This window comes from Megascapheus bottae, chromosome 23 (assembly GCF_031878675.1).
Source record: "Megascapheus bottae isolate mThoBot1 chromosome 23, mThoBot2.hap1, whole genome shotgun sequence".
In the NCBI taxonomy this organism is placed as follows: Eukaryota; Metazoa; Chordata; class Mammalia; order Rodentia; family Geomyidae; genus Megascapheus; species Megascapheus bottae.
Window position 1 is genome coordinate 10,289,446 of NC_143531.1, and position 17,737 is coordinate 10,307,182.

General features: G+C 37.5%; 1 protein-coding gene across 1 annotated transcript in view; it reads left to right on the forward strand.

Moving 5' to 3' along the window:
* Positions 1 to 17,737, forward strand: part of Col25a1 (collagen type XXV alpha 1 chain) — an 84,712-nt gene that overhangs the window by 13,561 nt on the left and 53,414 nt on the right. The window contains exons 5-8 of the mRNA XM_090356541.1: positions 2,089 to 2,133; positions 8,997 to 9,029; positions 9,674 to 9,709; positions 14,378 to 14,422. Coding sequence (XP_090212667.1) covers positions 2,089 to 2,133; positions 8,997 to 9,029; positions 9,674 to 9,709; positions 14,378 to 14,422 — 159 coding nt within the window. The remainder of the gene's footprint in view (positions 1 to 2,088; positions 2,134 to 8,996; positions 9,030 to 9,673; positions 9,710 to 14,377; positions 14,423 to 17,737) is intronic.

Consider the following 17,737-nt stretch of genomic DNA (forward strand, 5'->3'; position numbering starts at 1 on the left):
CCATGTTTATTTTGTGTGTCTTTCAAACTGTTGATTTGTGAAGGAAGAAAATAATATAATTCTTAGATTCAGACAAAAGTTTGAGTTAAAAGGCTTAAAGATACAGAGAGAAAGGGAGCAAAATTAAACATTGTATATCAAACTTTTTAAAAATTTTTCAAAAATCCCTAAGCCAGCCAAAAAAACTTCATTCTTCTCCATCATTGGTGCCATTCCAATACTTCCTAAGCATCTACATGTCTGTCTACCACTTCTCATGTCATGAGGTTAAAAGGATGCAGATGTTACCTGAAGCAATTACCTAAGGTTGCCACACAAAGAATTCCTATGAAAACCAGAACGAGGAACAAAAGGAAAAGCAGGGTATTGCATGTTAGATTGCTCCCAGGCTCCTTCCTCGCTACTTTGTGCCTACCCTGATTCCTCTTAGTCTCTCAGATCATATAGTGATATTTAGCTTTCTGGTTCTCTTGTTGCTTTAATAGCATTTGAGAGTTTACTAGCAGAGTTAGAAATGACCACGATATTACATCATGCTCTTCCCCAAAATGACAGGATCTTGCTGACATAGCAATATTATAATGGATCCCACAAAGATGTTCATCTAAGGATCAGGAAAGAAGTTTTCAATGTACTGAATTTGTCATCATTGTAAAGCAAAAGGATTAAAGGGGCACTTGTGAAAATGGAAGAAAAGCAAAGGGGAAGTTTATAAAACTCAATTACATAAAGGGATATCTCAGTCAAGCTCTTCATTACAACCACTTAGAGCCAGCTCTCCTAATAAAGATGCTTCTCTTTTTTTTGTTTTTCTGGTTTTTGTTTTTGTTTTGTTTTGTTTGGTGGCATTGGGTTTTGAACTTAAGACCTTATACTTGCTAGTCAGGTTCTGTAGTAGAGATACATCCTCAGCCTGTCTTTGCTTTAGTTATTTTTCACATAGGGTCTTGTATTTTTTTCCCTTGGGCTGGCCTGTCTAATTGTTCTCTACACAGGCTGTAACTTCTTATCAGTGCATGATGTATTCCTACCCTTACATTCCACAAGATAAACGTAATACAAAGAGAATTTCTTTGCCCAATGAGTACCAGATTTAGACTACATCTTCCTAGCTCCACAGGCCCTATTTCCACTCTACTATGGTGTGAGGTTTACATTAGTCAAGAATTGAAAGGTCAAGGCCTGGATAATAAGTGAAAAGCTCTACCCTGGATGCTTGGTATTGTGAGGAGAAAGAAGATGTCAGTGAATGAAAGCTCAAACAGTAATTCTCAAAAAGAACAAATAAATAACAAGCATTACGTTCCTAAACTCATTGTGCTATGGCGTAGGGAAAACATTTTCTAATAAAATTCACAAAATTCAAACCATACCTAGAGAGAAATAAATGTTCACCCCACAGTGTTTACTATGAATTTTGAGTCCCTAGAGAACTGAGATGGGTTTGAAAACAGGGTGGAATTTATTCAGCTAAAAAGGAAAAGTGAAGCCAAGTTCCACTCACACTTAGAATCCCAGCTTCTCGGGAGGTTAAAATTTAAGAATCATGGTTCAAAACCAGCCCAGTTTAAAAAAAAAAAAAAGCTTGTGAGATTCTTCAATTAATCATCAAAAAGCTGGCAGTGGACCTATGGCTCAAATGGTAGACTACCAGAAGAGCAGAAAACAACTAATGGGTTCAAGGACCAAGTTTATACCCCAGTAATAATAGAAAAGAAAATGGAAGAGGAGCAAGAATGGAGAGGACAGAGGCGGCAAACGAGTCACAGAGGGAATTGTCAGGACAAAGTCTTTACATGGAGGAGAAATGAAAGAGGAAGTTTGGGTGTCAGAATGAGCTGGTGGGTGGTAGCACATTATGGATTTCTGTTAATGGTGTGATTTAAAACTCTTCATCCATGTTCAGTGTAATAAAATTAATTGCATTGGTGTCCTGCAGCTGGTCAAGTGAAAGTACATTAGCTCTGTAAAACATTTGTAGCAGATTTTTATCTGTAATGTGTTTGGAAAGAAACTTAATTTGTTTTGAAGACACATTGCTTAACGCCACCCAGACATTTTACATGTGTCATTCTTCCCTCTCCTCAGGGAGATGCTGGAGAAAATGGCCCCAAAGGTGAAGCAGGTGAAAAGGTATGGTTTTCTTGAAATGTGGCAAGAATATTCTTTCATCTGCATAAAAAGTATGGGAGGTTATAAAAGGTTGAATGACTTTATATGACAAGGTAATATGATAATTCTCCAAGATCAGAAAACTTACAAATATTTGGTTAACAAAAATGAACTTTGCCTATTCTATGAACACACTGATGTATTTTGAAAGGAAATGGTATATATCAAAAGTTTTAGAAAAATGGATAATTAAGTTTCCAGAAATGTCTTTCCAAGGAGTAAAAACACTTGATTTATCCCTGGGATGCTCCATTCATACACAGGGATATGAAATGAATGTTCCTTGTGTCTTATATGTTCTAGTTTTAGGGAAAAACTTATTGAAGAATGGGGGTGAAACGTAAGTCTGTTCATAAGTTAATGTCCCTTAATAAAGAGCCTTGAACACAGATTTGTGGGGAGAGGTTTAACTGGATATAAAAGTCTCATGGATTTTCCTTCCTTGGGTTGGCTTTGAACCTTTTGATCTTCAGATCTGACTCCTGAGCAGGTAGGATTACAGGCGTGAGCCACCAGTGCCCAAGATTTAATGCAGGTTTGAAAATTTGCTGCCTTGAGATGCACTAAATCTGGGTATTTTGTATCTTTTGTGTTCTGTCTCCCTATCCTTTGGCTTTGAACATCCTGGTAGTACAGTGGGCTGCCTTCTTCGCCTTGTCCCACACCCAAAACCCATCTCATAAATTATTAGTATAACTTTTGTTTGGATTCCTACTTTGACATTTATGATGTAGAAAGGCTAGTTTACTATGTAAGAATTAGGTAAAAAATCTTTTCAGAAGCAAAACATTAGAATAGAGTCAGATGGATTTTAATATCAATCAAGCTAAGCAATTGAGGGATAAAGAAAGAATTATTCATCTAGACTTATATTTGAGAATAAGACTATTCCATTTTGAAGGCAGTTACAGTACATATGGATAAGGGTTAGTCATAGAAACAGGCCCACAACATAAAAAGAATTTATTTTTCTCCTCATAAAAATAAATATGGCACAGGAGTGGGGATGAATTAGTGTCACCAAGTAGTGACTCTTTTGTAATCGAAGAGTAGTCCAGAAACTAGAGTGATTCTTGGTTTCTGGTTAACTGGGAATCAGAGATTTTCCTTATTCTCGGGACTGTTGGGCATTTAGTCATTCATGGCCTCTACGTACAAGTCTCCAGTGACGTCCTGAATGGTGACCTCAAGACCCATCTTGGGGGATCAAAAAACTCTCGAAGTTGAAACCAGAAATGGTAGTTCATGTTCATAGCTACTTGAAAGGTAGTCGTTGGGAAATGATATAGTTCAGGGCCAGCCAGAGCAAAAGATGCTGTCAAGACTCATCTCAACCATTGAGATGCATGCATGATGGTGCACATGCATTATCTCAGCTGGTGAGGAAGCACAAGTAGTAAGATCAAGGCTCAGGCCAGCCAAGGCTAGGCATAAAGTGAGACCAAACCTAAAAAAAAAAAATCAATGCAAAAAAGACCTGGAGATGTGGTTCAAATAAGGGAGAGACTGCCTAGCAAGCCTCTGAATTCATTCCTAAGTACTGCCAAAAAAAGAAAAACTGCGTTTGAGTAGCATTGATACATATCTGTTTTGCTTATTGGCTAAATTTAAGTATCATGCTACAATCAAATAGAACATGAAAATGTCCAATGCAGTATCGAGAACATACTGGAGATACAGGCATTGCCTCTGCCTCTGAATGTCACATTAAAACCCCTAATTATATAAACCTGGATCACGTTGCACTGCACTTTTCTTGTTTTTATGGAAAAGCAGAAGTCAGCCAACTTTTTCTCTAAAGAACCAGAAAATAAATATTTTCAGTTTTGTGGGCCATATGGTCTCCGTCATACTCCCTGTTATAGCGTGAATACATGAACAGAAAAACATGTAAACAAACAACTGTGGCCAGGTTCCAGGGAAACATAATTTCCGGACAGGAAAATTTTGATCTCATGTAATTTTCATGTGTCATGAAATATGATTGTTATTTTGATTTTTTTTCAAACCATTTAAAAATGTGAACAGTATTTTGGCTCCTAGGCCTTACAGATGGTCAGCTCTGTTGGGCCACAGTTGGCCAACCTCTGACAAAAAAAAAAGGAAATGTTTGACATAGAGGACAATTTCTTCAAGCAACAATGTTTTAAATTAAATATAAATATATACATATATCAAGTATGAACTGTGCCTATGCAGATGTATAAAAAGCATTTATGCTTTAGAAGACGATGTATATCTTATTTTATTTTTTTTTGCCAGTTCTAGAGCTTGAACTCAGGGCCTGACCACTGAGTCATGTGATACCAAGGAATCGAACCTGGGTTTTCTTGCATGCTAGGCAAGCACTACCACTAGGCCAAATTTCCAGCTCCCAGAAGATGATATATATTTTAAAAGCTTCATTTTTGGGAGAGAAACCTAGGAAAGCAATTGTTCTCTTTAATCACACATGTTTTGAAATTCAATTTTACAATAGCCAAGGAAATTTTTTTCTTTGAAAATATCAAGGAAAATCTCAAAGGAATACTGATCTTATTTTATACATTAATGCAAATCATTTGCCATACTGACTCACACATCATAAACTCAATAAATACGAGCTTTGCTTGCCACCTGGAAATTGAAATCAACAAGATGGGTTGGTTTTCTTTTTTTATCAAAAAGTTTTATTGGTCAACTGAAATTGAGAACAAGAAATGCCTTGGCTAAAACGGAAATCATTTCTATAAACTTCCAATGGATATAAACAGGGGGTTGTAAATAGGAATCTGTAATGTGTATAATGTGTAATCTGACCTGTTGCATTCATCCCAAGAATGCTGTAATTGGAATATAATTTTTTGATGTGTTTTTTTAAACATTTCCTGCTTCTGTCACATAATCTCTTTCCAGCATGTTGGAAACACTTTTCTTGTGGCCTTTGTGTTCAGGATGTAAAACTCATTCATCACTGAGCAATGTTGAGATGTAAAATTTTTTAAAAATGCTTCTTTTCTGCCATTGATGTATTACATTACATCATTGACTGATTCACTTTAATAAGCTATTTTTTTTGTTGTTGCTTCCTTTTGATCCAAACTCAGTGCCTTTGGATGGTAAAGCAATCTGAGCCTGTTCCAGACTGATCATCTGGAATACTGTAGAACTGTGAAACTCACTAGGCTGGGTTTTATTTTGTGTGTGTGTGTGTGTGTGTGTGTGTGTGTGTGTGTGTGTGTGTGTGTGTGTCCAGCAACTGTGGTGCACTGAAGCTTTAAGAATAACCTGCCAAGGACTGATTTGAAGCATGGGTAGTTACTATGATTCTCCAGAGTTTTTATTCCACTCAGTTGAACGTCCTACTTGAATGGTCTGACCGTGGCATGCTTATCTTCTCATTCAGGACCTTCACCTTCACTTTGTTGGCATGAATTGTCTGCTTCTTTCTGTTTTTCTTCCTTGTTTCCATCTCTATGAACACACTGTCTTCACACTTGACATCTTTGATTTGCAAGCTTGGGACCTTTTTATAAGCCACCTGTTATCTGGAGTCATCAAACAAAAGGATCTTTTCTTGAAATTATACCTGGTGGTCTCTCAGTGGATGCTCCCATAACAGTGTGGGCATCTCTAGCCCAGCATTGTTTAGACACTTGGTGTATGCCCTCTTCCTCTAAACCTCACCTTATGTCCCCATTTCCTAGGTTTGCTCATTCCTAAATCCAGTGAAATTTGATTTAAAAGTCATTGCCTTAGGACAAGCTCTGGACTGCTTATGTCACATACCAGATTTTTGAAGGGAAAGAATAAGAAAGTACATTGCTTGCTTTCTATCTACAGTTTTTGTAGTATAGATGCATATGCATATGTGTGTGCATGTGTGTGTGCATGTATGTGTGTGTGTTCATAAAGGCTTATTGTAAGTGCAAAGCAAGGGTTAGGTTTTTAATTTCACTGTTGAGTGCTGTCTCCCCAGCTCCCATCAGCCCTCTATCCACAACATGAATTAAATACAACTGTTGCTCCATAAACTATGAAATGAATGAATGATGAAGAAATGTCGCCTTGTTCACTTAACATATGCATATCATTCCCCATCATGTATTGTACTTGAAAATAATCATAAACCAATCCAAGGATTGGGCTTGACTAGAACATAGTCAAGTTCAGTTCATGTATCTCAAGTATCTTCTCATAGTATGTACCTATCCATGTTCTGTGGAAATTTTTATTTCTAAACCAACTGGCTGGTGAAGCTAGGAGTATATTTAAGAGCTAGTTGGAGAGCAGTTTCCTACTTTAATCCTGTATTCATTTCACTCTGAGGAGAGGAGGATTATAAGCACACACTTTTATTTCAATTATTTGGAGCATTATCATCTAAAATGTTTAACTTACGATTGTCTTCTTGCAGTTCCCTTGCCACTTAAAGGTTATAAAAATTTCTGGAGATTTCACAGTTCTAAAACTTGTTTTAAAAAGAGAAATATATATGTCTGTGTGTGTGTGTGTGTGTGTGTGTGTGTGTGTAATTCTTAGTTGTCTATCAACTGAAATCTCAGATTTCTACAAATAATCCAGTCTTTCAAGAGACTATCCTTCCTTCCTTTCCATTCTCTCTCTGTGAAAAAGGAAATCTGGTCTACATTCTCATGGATTATCTAACCACTTTTCATTAAAGATACTGAAAAAATGTAACCACTTAATACGAGCAACTTCCTTTGATTTTCAAGTTTACTGCAGCCTTTGTGCCATGTGGATAGAAAGGAAATAAAGACACTACATCCTTTTCTTCTCTAATGGGAAGAACCTGGAAGTAGAGTTTAGGGATTGTTGTTATATGTTATCTCTCATCTCTTTTGCTGTCCCTTGGTTATCTCATATTGTTACAGTATCTTACTTTGTTATCTGATATATCAGATATATTTGTATTTGGTTATTTGAAATTGGATAGGGAACGGGGGAAAACAAGATGAGGGGTGGGGGAGAGGGAAATGGAGACCAAGACATGAGAAAGGGTATCAATGTATGTGAATCAATGCACCTTCTATGTGGAGAATATAATGTAACCCTTCTATTAATTACAATAAAAATACATGAAAAAAAGGAATTTTGCAATCTCAAATTGCCTTTATGAATTCAAAGGCCTTGCTGTGCAAAATATTGCAAACCTAGTTTATTAGCATTACTAACTTTCAAGCTAAATAGTATTGTTATTAGCTACATTTATTCTTCCCTCCATTTGGAACTTATTTGAATGTTAGTAATTGGGAAGAGGAGTATTGTTCTTCAGAAAAACAGTACTTAGTGTCCTTTTTCTTTATTTAGTTGTGCTTGACTTTTTCCTTGGGTAATAGCAATTACAAATGTCAAAAGACATTCCCATGTGTATGTCTTTCCTCAAGCAAATTTACTATTTCCTTCTTGTGTTTTGACCATTCCATAGGATTTTTTTTCTTTCATTTTGATGTTGGGCTGCTGGCCTATTTACAATATTCTGTTTGAGATCTGTTCATTCATGACATATCTAACAGTCCCTATGGTCAGGCTCTAAGTCAACTTAGATCTAAGAATCAGGTCCCATTCAACTGGCTGTCTGTTAGAAGGACAGACACGAAATACACAGGAAATATAAATGGACAATTACAGACATGGCCAGCACATGATGCTATACAATCAGACGAGTGTGGGAGGTGGGTAGATGTCAAACTTTTTTGACAATGGCAAAACCATTCAAGCCAGGATCTACAGCAAAACAAGCTGTCAACTGTGGAATGAGAGGAAATGAGGGAGGGGGATGAGTGTTCGTGCAAAAAGCCCTGAGGTGCTGTCTGTCTGTCTCTAAAGGAGATTGATGAGTGGCTTCTATACTCCAGAGCAAGGAAGAAGACCTGGTAGCTCAGGCAAGCTGAAGAAACCACAGACTGGGCCTTCCCCTGTGACAATGGCTATTTTCCCAACAATCTCAGATAACTTTCTTCCTTTTCTTTGTCCTCCTATCATGTTCGTCGGGTGGAAAGGGCTGGAAGGAGCTCTATGGTCTTGTCTTTTTGCTGGCATCATTTCAGAACTAAGGAGCAGCCCATACTGGCCTCTCCATATCCTTGACTCTTCTTCCCACTCTGCTGCTATAGAAAGTTAATTTGCCTTAGAAATGAAGTCATTCTTCATGAAATCTGGACAGGACACAGTGCCTTTTCAAAGACCAGATTCGGTCTCAAAACATTCTCCCAGCACTTCCATGTGTCCCCATCACCCGTAACTCATCCATCATCTGTACCTTGCAGGGACCACATTACAATGAAAGAAGTGTAAAGCCAGGGAAAAGCATGACAGACATATCAGTGCTTCTTGGGGGAAATGAACAGATCTGCTGTCTGGCCTGTTCCAAGCTGACCTCATTAGCCCTTTGACTTTATCTATTGAACTTCAACTTTCCAAAGACACAGGGTCAAAGCACTCCCGGATGTGGCAAACAGTAATCAATGAATCAATTCTAGAAGAAGAGAACACAGAAAATTCCCACCCCCTGAATAATAAATAATGTATTGCTTTGGATTACATTTTGGTATTCAGTTAAGGGAAGACAATTATGTTCACCTAGATCTTGTTTATTTTGCATTCCAAGTAAACCCCCTTGTTTGAAGAACTGCATTGTTAGGGTTCAAATCATTTCCATTTGTTCAGCTGACATATTGGCACAGTTATCTATGGAGCCTAGATAAAACCCACTAGTCACAGGGTCCCTTAGAGCATCCATTTGGGTAAACTCCCTTTGGGTATTTGTGGATGTTTTCTATTCCCATAACTTGTGGCATAATCTCTCTGGCATTTCTTTGTAGGGTGACCCAGGATCTTCTGCTGCAGGAATTAAGGTAACAGCAACTTGTGTTTATACCACAGAAGTCAGTTTTGATTTTGTGGGTCTCTTTCCTTTACCAACATTGGAAGTTATATCCCCATTCCTGTTCTCTAATAGTGGCCTTCCAAACCCAACAGGGGTATATCTAGAAAACTAATGAAGCTTTAAAAAAAAAGTCAGGTGCTGGTGGCTCATGCTTGAAATTCTAGCTACTCAGGAGGCTGAGATCTGAGGATCACAGTTCAAACCTAGCGTAGGCAGGAAAGTCCATGAGAGTCTTACCTTCAATTAACCACCAGAAAATGGGAAGTAAAGCTGTGGCTCAAAGTGGTAGAGCACTAGTCTTGAGCAGAAAAACTCAGGGACAGTGTAGGTCCTGAATTCAAGCCCCGTGACTGGGGTGGCGGGGGAAAGGACTTGCCTTCTCTTCCCGACGTCGTGAAGTTTATGAAAATGTGGATTTACACATAAATAGTCACAGCGATAAATGTCCACATCTAATGAGATGCAGAGTTACAAGAATAAGGTGAATAAATTGCCTGGGATTTAAGGGTCGGCTGGGCCATCTCTGTGGAGCTGTCCAGAGACCCCAGGGTGAGAATGAGATGAAAAGCTCTGTGGAGTTACCTTTTCTCATCTTTGGTTTTCTTTTACCAGGGAGAACCAGGAGAGTCTGGTCGTCCAGGGCAGAAGGTAACATCTCTGTTTCCAGTGTGTTGTTGATGTGCATCAGAGGCCCCCCCTACCATACACTGGGCACATGAAAATGAGTCTTACTCAGTCTTCCTGATTTGCATAGTGACTGTTATTGGTTGTTTTGCATTTTCAAAGGTCTTGATGCTGGCTGGTAGCAAAATAGGAAAGCTTTAGAAACTAAAATCTGCATATACTCAACTGTTTGAAACTAACCAAGATGAGTTGTTGGAATGCTAACAGTCTAATTTGCATGCTTAAAGGTAATCTGTATGAACTAAACACCAGTTAGATATACTAGCCATATCAATTTAATGAACCTAAAGAGATATCAAATGTGTTTATCATTTGTGTTTCACTTTGATAACACCTTAGAGGACTTGCAGTGACTATGGTTCATTCCTGTTCTCATCTGACTGAGGCAGGAAGCAAATGTTAGTGGTTGACTGTAAGAGTATATTGATATCAGGGCCCAATACAGTCAGATTTCAGAAAACAGATGGATTATAGCTAACAAGGAAGTGTGGATTCTGCATTAAGTTAAATCACTTACAAACAGTTCTGCCTTTGTCTAGCAGTGGCTAGGTCATAGACAAAGAAGACTAGACTGATGGAATCTACCCCACTTATATACAAATAGGTTTAGTCCCATTATGGTAGTTTGGAACCTAAAGTTAGAAGTTTTCTGTGTCTGACAATAGCTTTGCCTTAAACACATAGGATTTGAGTGATTTTTCAAAGTCATAGGCTTCTTGCTTATTTGTTTGCTTATTTATATTATGTTATATTTTATATTTTATTATATTCTTCATATGTTTATATTTATTCTTTTGCTTATTTAATATCTCTTTTTCTTAGTTTTTAAAGAAATTTAAAATTAATGAACAGTTTATTGTAGAAAAAACTCCTAAACTCAGATAATCTGGGGAGAGGGTCCCTTAGTCCTTAAAAATTAAAGCTATATTTTAATTGCTCTATTACAATGGTGCATGCCTATAATCCTAGCCCTCAGGAGGCTGAGACTGAAAGATCAAAAGAAATGAAGCTTAAATTGTTTAAACAAAATCTTGCCTTAGATGATTATTTAGAAATGCAATTTAGATCGATCCTGCCAGTTTCTCTGTTTATACGAAGAAACAGTGGATTTCCATTGCATTTCACTCCAGGTCAGTTGTAAATGTCATTGAAAGAAGGTATGGATTTATTTTAAAGCCTACAACTTTCCTAGGTTAATATGTGCCCTGAGATAAACAACATCGTTCTCATTAATAATTAGGCCAGATTCTACCCTTGGATGAAATTATGTCACTTCCTTTAATATTGAGACTGGGCAGTACTTTGCCAAGGTGGATTTTTTTTTAAGCAAGCCGTTTGCTTAGATTATACGCTGAACTCAATGAACTAGATGCAGAGACTGTCTTTAGGTCCTCTGCCATATGTTCCTCACCATTGCAGAGCTGTGCCCTGGGCTTCAACAGCCCAAAGGAGCATTCATGAAAAAGTATTCAGTAGCTCCACATAGCTCAAGCCAGCGATGAGCTTTACAGTAATATTCGTCATGTAGGAATCATTTGATTGAATTCTTTCTCCTAGCTTCCATAGTGGTAGAAGAATTCTTTCTCCTATAGCTTCTATGTGGGTCAGAGTATAGATACAGGCATGCAGAATAAACCTGTGGGTTTATAAAATGCTGAGTTTCTTCATGTATTCCTGGTTATCCACTTCTTTAGAGTTACTCATTATACACTGGGCACTCATGGCTCATGGCAGTAATCCTATATACTCAGGAGGCTGAAATGTGAGGATTGTGATTTGAAGTCAACTACGGTAGGACAATCTGTGAGATACTCATTTCCAATTATTTATCAAAAAAAAGGATGGAAGTGATGCTGTGGCTCCAATAATAGAGTACTGACCGGCCTTGAGAAAAAAAGCTAAGGCACGGTGCTTAGGCCCTAAATTCAAGCCCCAGGACTGGCACACACAAAAAAATAATCAGTAACTGATCAATCACACATTTTAATTTGAAAGATGTAAAACAACATGACCGCCTTTCAGAAGGAGCCCTCACAGGTAAACTTCCCTTCTAGAAGGCCAGAGCACTGCAACCATGGCGAATCATGAAACATGAAGTCCTGATGGGTAGTCTCATAATGGAGAATGGGAGAGGAAAGGAAAGAAACAACAAAATGAGAAATGTACTGTAATGTGGGAGGTTTAATCTCTTGAACAAGTATTCTGTTCTTAATGCTGACTCAGATCTGATGGCTGGATGTGCACGTACAAGACTATAACTCAATAAAGCCTCTTAACCAACGCTTAGTCAAAAGGGAGAACGTAACTGAAAAATATAGTTGGAAGATAAGATTTCATGAGAAAATTTTAAGAATGGAATAGGAAATGACTTCCTATAAATAAGTTATTCCACCAAGGGTGACATTAATTTTTATCACAGTCATAGTGTACGCATAAAATATACAAATTTATGAAGGTCAGATTTATTTAACAGTCAAGAACAGAGTATCATTTATGAAATATTTTTTTCACTGAAAAGGCCTACCACACATAGATACATGTATAACAAGATGATACAGAAAAAAGCTAAATAGTAAATATATCTATAAGTATTTCATCTATATCATAAGAACCAAGTGGTTATGCATTCCTCTAATACCAGCACTTAGGAAGCTTAGGCAAGATAGTAAGTTCCAGGTTTTGAGATCAGCCCAGGTTATACAGTGAATAAGACAAAAATTTAAGGTCCAGGAATATGGCCTAGTGGTAGAGAGCTTTGCATAGCATGCATGAAGCCCTGGGTTGGATTCATTAGTATCACATACTCAGTAAAGGCTGGAAGTGGTTCTGTGGCTCAAGTGGTAGAGAGCTAACCCTGAGAAAACTCAAAGATAGTGCCCAGACCCTGAGTTCAAGCCATAGGACTGGCAAAAAAAATTAAGTCCACAAACTCCACAGTGTCTTATATATTGTTCTCATTAGAAAGCATGACTCATGTTCACGTATACATGTATATATAAAAATTTCTTTCCTTAAAGTAGTCACATGATCCTTTTAATTAGTGGGAAGAAAGGGAATGGTAAGAATTCTCATTGGAAAGTAAAGTGGCCTGTGTGTGTGTCCGCTAGTGATTTATTGTCTCCAAAATGAGATTGGAGGCCTTTTCTTAATGCCAAGTTTTGCAAGTTGTATATTCTATTGCACGTTGCTGTTTTTAAACCTACTTAAAGTAAAAGAACTTTCAGTGAAATATGTGTACAGGCCCTTTATAATGGATCTTCTTAGATTTATTGCTAAGAGGTAAAAGGGCACAAAAGAAGAAAATCAGATGTACATATAAAGTTTAATATGCTTGAACAAGTAGTTTTTGAATGGAATAAGAAGCATCTTAAAATCATCCTTTCTCTTCTAACTTAATCTTGTCTTATTTCCAATGCAAGCATTCCTCTACAGAGTTTGGGACCAGATAGTTTTTCTTTTACATTCCTGAAATACCTTTAATGGCAACCATGAAGCAAGTCATTGCTCTTTTTTTTTGCTCTTCTTGTTCTTCATATAATCACACAATGTACTAAATGGTTTCTGAAGTCATTGTATGCTAATACCAGAGAAAAGTATGGCTCTTGATAATCTGATGGAAAATGATGGGAAAATTTGGACATTTCTAGTGATTTTCCTTGAGTTAAGGACTGCTGAGCCTTTAGACACACCTTCAGCATTTTATTGCTATTTCCATGTCTTTCAGAATGGCAGTTATCCCACTAACTGACCATTAGGAAATGATGTGATTTTTCAAATGTTATTTCCACACACAAAAAAAGTTATGTCTGTAACTCCAGGGCAGACACTTTTTCCTGAAATTTCTTTATGCTCATTTAGTAGAATTCAGAAGATTTGCTAAGCCGTGTAACCTCCTGTCACTGATACATTGTGCTTAAAATAATGTAGACAATTCTATGGAAGTGTGGTTTAGCCAAACTCCAGGGTGTTCCTGCAATATGTACCACTTAATCCCAGATCTGTATTCGCGAACAGCTGCATAGTACCATTAGGCATAAACTGCTAAGCGTCAGAAACATTGGCTGGGGTTAAATATAATCTTGACCATTTAATTATCTTCTCATCATTCAGGAATGGAAAGGAAATCGTAATGTACTCTTAAGGTAGCAATACTGTTAATGCATATTGGTGGGTTGCGTTTTTTTTTTTTTTGTTTTAATGTGACTGTCTGTTTCTACAGCCAACTCTTGATTGTCTGAGGTGAGAGAGTGTTCTGAAGTAGTCAAATACATTATTAAAATGCATACATAATCTACATTTCAGCAAATAGCTCTAACCAGTCATTTACCAGAGGGGTGCCAAAATACACATGTTGCTTCTCCTTCCATATCTCCTCCTGGCTTCTGATGAGAAGCCAATGGGCAGTGAATTGTAGAAAGAAGGGAAATGTGCCAAATGGTCAACCAATCCCTGAATCAAGAGTTGACTGAGCACAGCCTTATCCACCTCTTTGAATCATTTAGACCATCATTTGCATACATTTCTCTATGCAGAAAGCATATAGAGGAGCACTTTTCTTTCTCCATGTTTTTTCTCCAGATACTGTGACTGAGTGACTATGATTCTATAATGCTATGTGATTTTCCTATGTAGGGTGAACCGGGCCTTCCTGGGCTCCCTGGACTTCCGGGAATAAAGGTAAATACTTCGCTCACAGCCCTGGTTTCCTAGAGATGTCAGCTAGGACAGAGTTGGCAAATGGGGGTGGGAATGAAAAGTACAAGGATAATGCTGATGGGTGGAGAACCCTCGGCCATCTCAACTGATGAAACTTAGTGAAAATGCAGCACAAATACCCAAAAGTGTGCTATTGCCACCAATATGTTTCCATCATTCAGCTTATTGTACTCCTTAAGTACATGTAAATGCCCTTTTACCAGAAACCCAGTGAATGTTGTCGAAGGCTAGAATGTCTCTTAACCCTCAATTTTTAAATTTATTCCTCACACACTATTAGGTTTTGACCTAATTAGTCTTACTGGCCCTGTTAAATAGTAATCAAACTTTTGATTTATCCTTATAATAACCCCACAGAAGTATTTGTATTTCCACTGCCAAAAGTAGGAATTATCCTATTAATTTGACCCAATTCATACAATGCCTCCCTAAACTTTCCATTCATCTTCTGAAAAAATTACTCAAACACAGCATTAAACATTGTTTTAAATGTTTCTAAGCTACTTGAAATGTTAACCTTTCTTAACTAAATATTTTTTTACTTTGCAACTGATAAGCCTTTAAATCCAACTGCCCTAGCTATAATTATTCCTTTGATATCAGCCTTATTTTTAAATAAATGTATGTATATATGAAAAAATTAAATAAGCACTCTACAACTATTTTATAGGGTAGCATAATTCTACCAGAACTAAAAATCAGTCTCAAGTGGGCATTAATCCACTCTAAAATTAAAATTAATTTATAATTAAAACTCCTGCTTCCAGTGTAAGGGTTCTATAAGCTATTTTATGAAGATTCACAGTTTTAAAATGAAATTATAAACAAGTTATTGAGTTCCAGGTATTATATGGTACACATCAAATTTTATGAGTATCTTTGGTATGATTAATACACATGAACATGTGGTCTTTTAAGTTGACACTTAGAAATTTTGGTACTGTCTTTTTATGTGATGTTTCTAGATTCATATCAAGTTTATGTACCCCCTTTAATGATCTTGTTCATGGGAAGTCCACTATGTGACCCGATTTACTACAAAGTCAAAGTCACTTCTTTCATTTGATATTTACCAAGAATAACATCGTAAATTAATATGTGGTAGGGTTAATTTATGTTTATTCCATAGTAACTTCCACCTATTAAAAATGACAACAAAAGAGTCTTTTCTGAAGAAGAAATAAAAATGGCCTATAGACACATGAAGAAATGCTCGACATCTCTGGTCATAAAAGAAATGCAAATCAAAACAACCCTAAAATTTAACCTCACTCCAGTTAGAATGGCCAGGATCAAGAAATCTAATAACAACAGATGCTGGAGGGTATATGCCCAGGAGGGATCACTACTACACTGTTGGTGGGTGTGCAAACTCATTCAACCACTATGGAAAGCAGTATGGCAGTTCGTCAAAAGACTAAACATAGAGCTCCCCTATGACCCAGCAATTCCACTACTTGGCATTTACCCAATCATCCAGAAACAAGGACATACTAAATCCACTAGCACAACAATATTCATTGCAGCACTATTTACCATAGCAAAGATATGGAACCAACCCAGATGTCCCTCAGTTGATGAGTGGATCAACAAGATGTGGTATTTGTACACAATGGAATTCTATGCTGCTGTCAGAAAGAATGGCATTGCCCCATTTGTTAGGAAATGGAAAAAACTTAGAAAAAATCCTATTAAGTGAAGTAAGCCAGACTCAAAGGAACATAGGCCCAATGGTTTCCCTCATTTGTCATAATCAGTAGAAACCTTAGGCTCTCCTAGCAGAGATTTGCAATAGAGCAAAACCTAGATACATAAGGCCATATAGTATGACGCTAAATGAAAGGACCTCTAGGATATAGAAACAAAAGCCATACAATGAGTGATTGTTGTTCTTAATGTACTATGTTATCTCTCATCTCTTTTGCTGTCCCTTGGTTATCTCATATTGTTACAGTATCTCACTTTGTTATTGGATATATTTGTATATAGTTATTTGAAATTTGATAGGGAGGGGGGAAAACAAGATGAGGGGTGGGGTGGGGGGGAGGGAAATGGGGACCAAGACATGAGAAAGGGTATCAATGTATGTGAATTAATACACCTTCTATCTGGTGAATATAATGTAACCCTTCTATTAATTACAATAAAAAATATATGAAAAAAGAACAAAATATGTTTAAAAAGAAAAAAATGACAACAGCTTTTTTATAAATGACTACATGATCATAGATCAGTAGATGGATGCAAGAAAGTGGCATTCAGTGTTAATTAAAAAGAACCCAGTGGTGTTATAAATCAGCAAGAAGGCATTTGCAAAGAAGGACCTGGGGAAGAGCCAGAGTAGAATCCTTGCCAGTTCTCTCACGAGCAGTGCTCTGCTGCCAGTGTGCACGCAGTTCAGGGGCGCGTTGGGCCTGAAATCTGGTGGTTCCTTCTGAGTTTTAGGCACTTTCTGAGTGAAAGAGCCCATAAAAATGAAGTCGTGTTTTCAGGACAAAACAAATAAGAGACAGATTCCTGAACTTTGTTCCCACTATCTTATTTTAATGTTAGATTTCCAGCATGGCAAACATTGCACTGTACCTTTGACAGCTCCTTAGTCATCTGTGGACTAGCCTAAAACTTGTGAAGTTTCTTGGGTTTTTTTCTTTTCTTTTTTCTCTTCCAAGATTGGCCTCAAATTTAGTACCTGACCCTTGTTCCTTGGCTCGCACTTTTACCAACTGAGCCACATACCTCCAGCTCCTGCACTTTCTCCAATTGGGCCTCTTACTAGTGACTTGCCACCTCCAGTAAATGCTTGCATTTTTTTTTTGCCAGCCCTGAGGCTTGAACTCAGGGCCTGAGCACTGTCCTTGGGATTTCCTCAAGGCTAGTTCTCTACTACTTGAGCCATAGCATCGCTTCTAGCTTTTTCTGTTTATGTGGTACCAAAAAATCAAACCCAGGACTTCATGCATGCTAGGCAAGCACTCTACTACTAGGTCAAAACTCCTGAGCCAATGCTTGCATTCTTGTAGCCCTAGGAAATTGTGAGACAGACTTTCAGGTCATGTACCTCTGATATTTTGTTTTTCTGTATCTAACTAGTGGTCATAGTGAGAAGGTGCTATTAATACACAAAATGCTCTTCATCATCCCCTAGCCATTCGTTCCTAGGTAAGGCTCAAGTACTGTTGGATAGCAATCCAATATTTGACTCAAAACAGAAGTTTTATTTTTTTATTTCCCTTAAAACGTTGTGCTGAGTATAAATTAGTTTGAAAAGGAGACAAC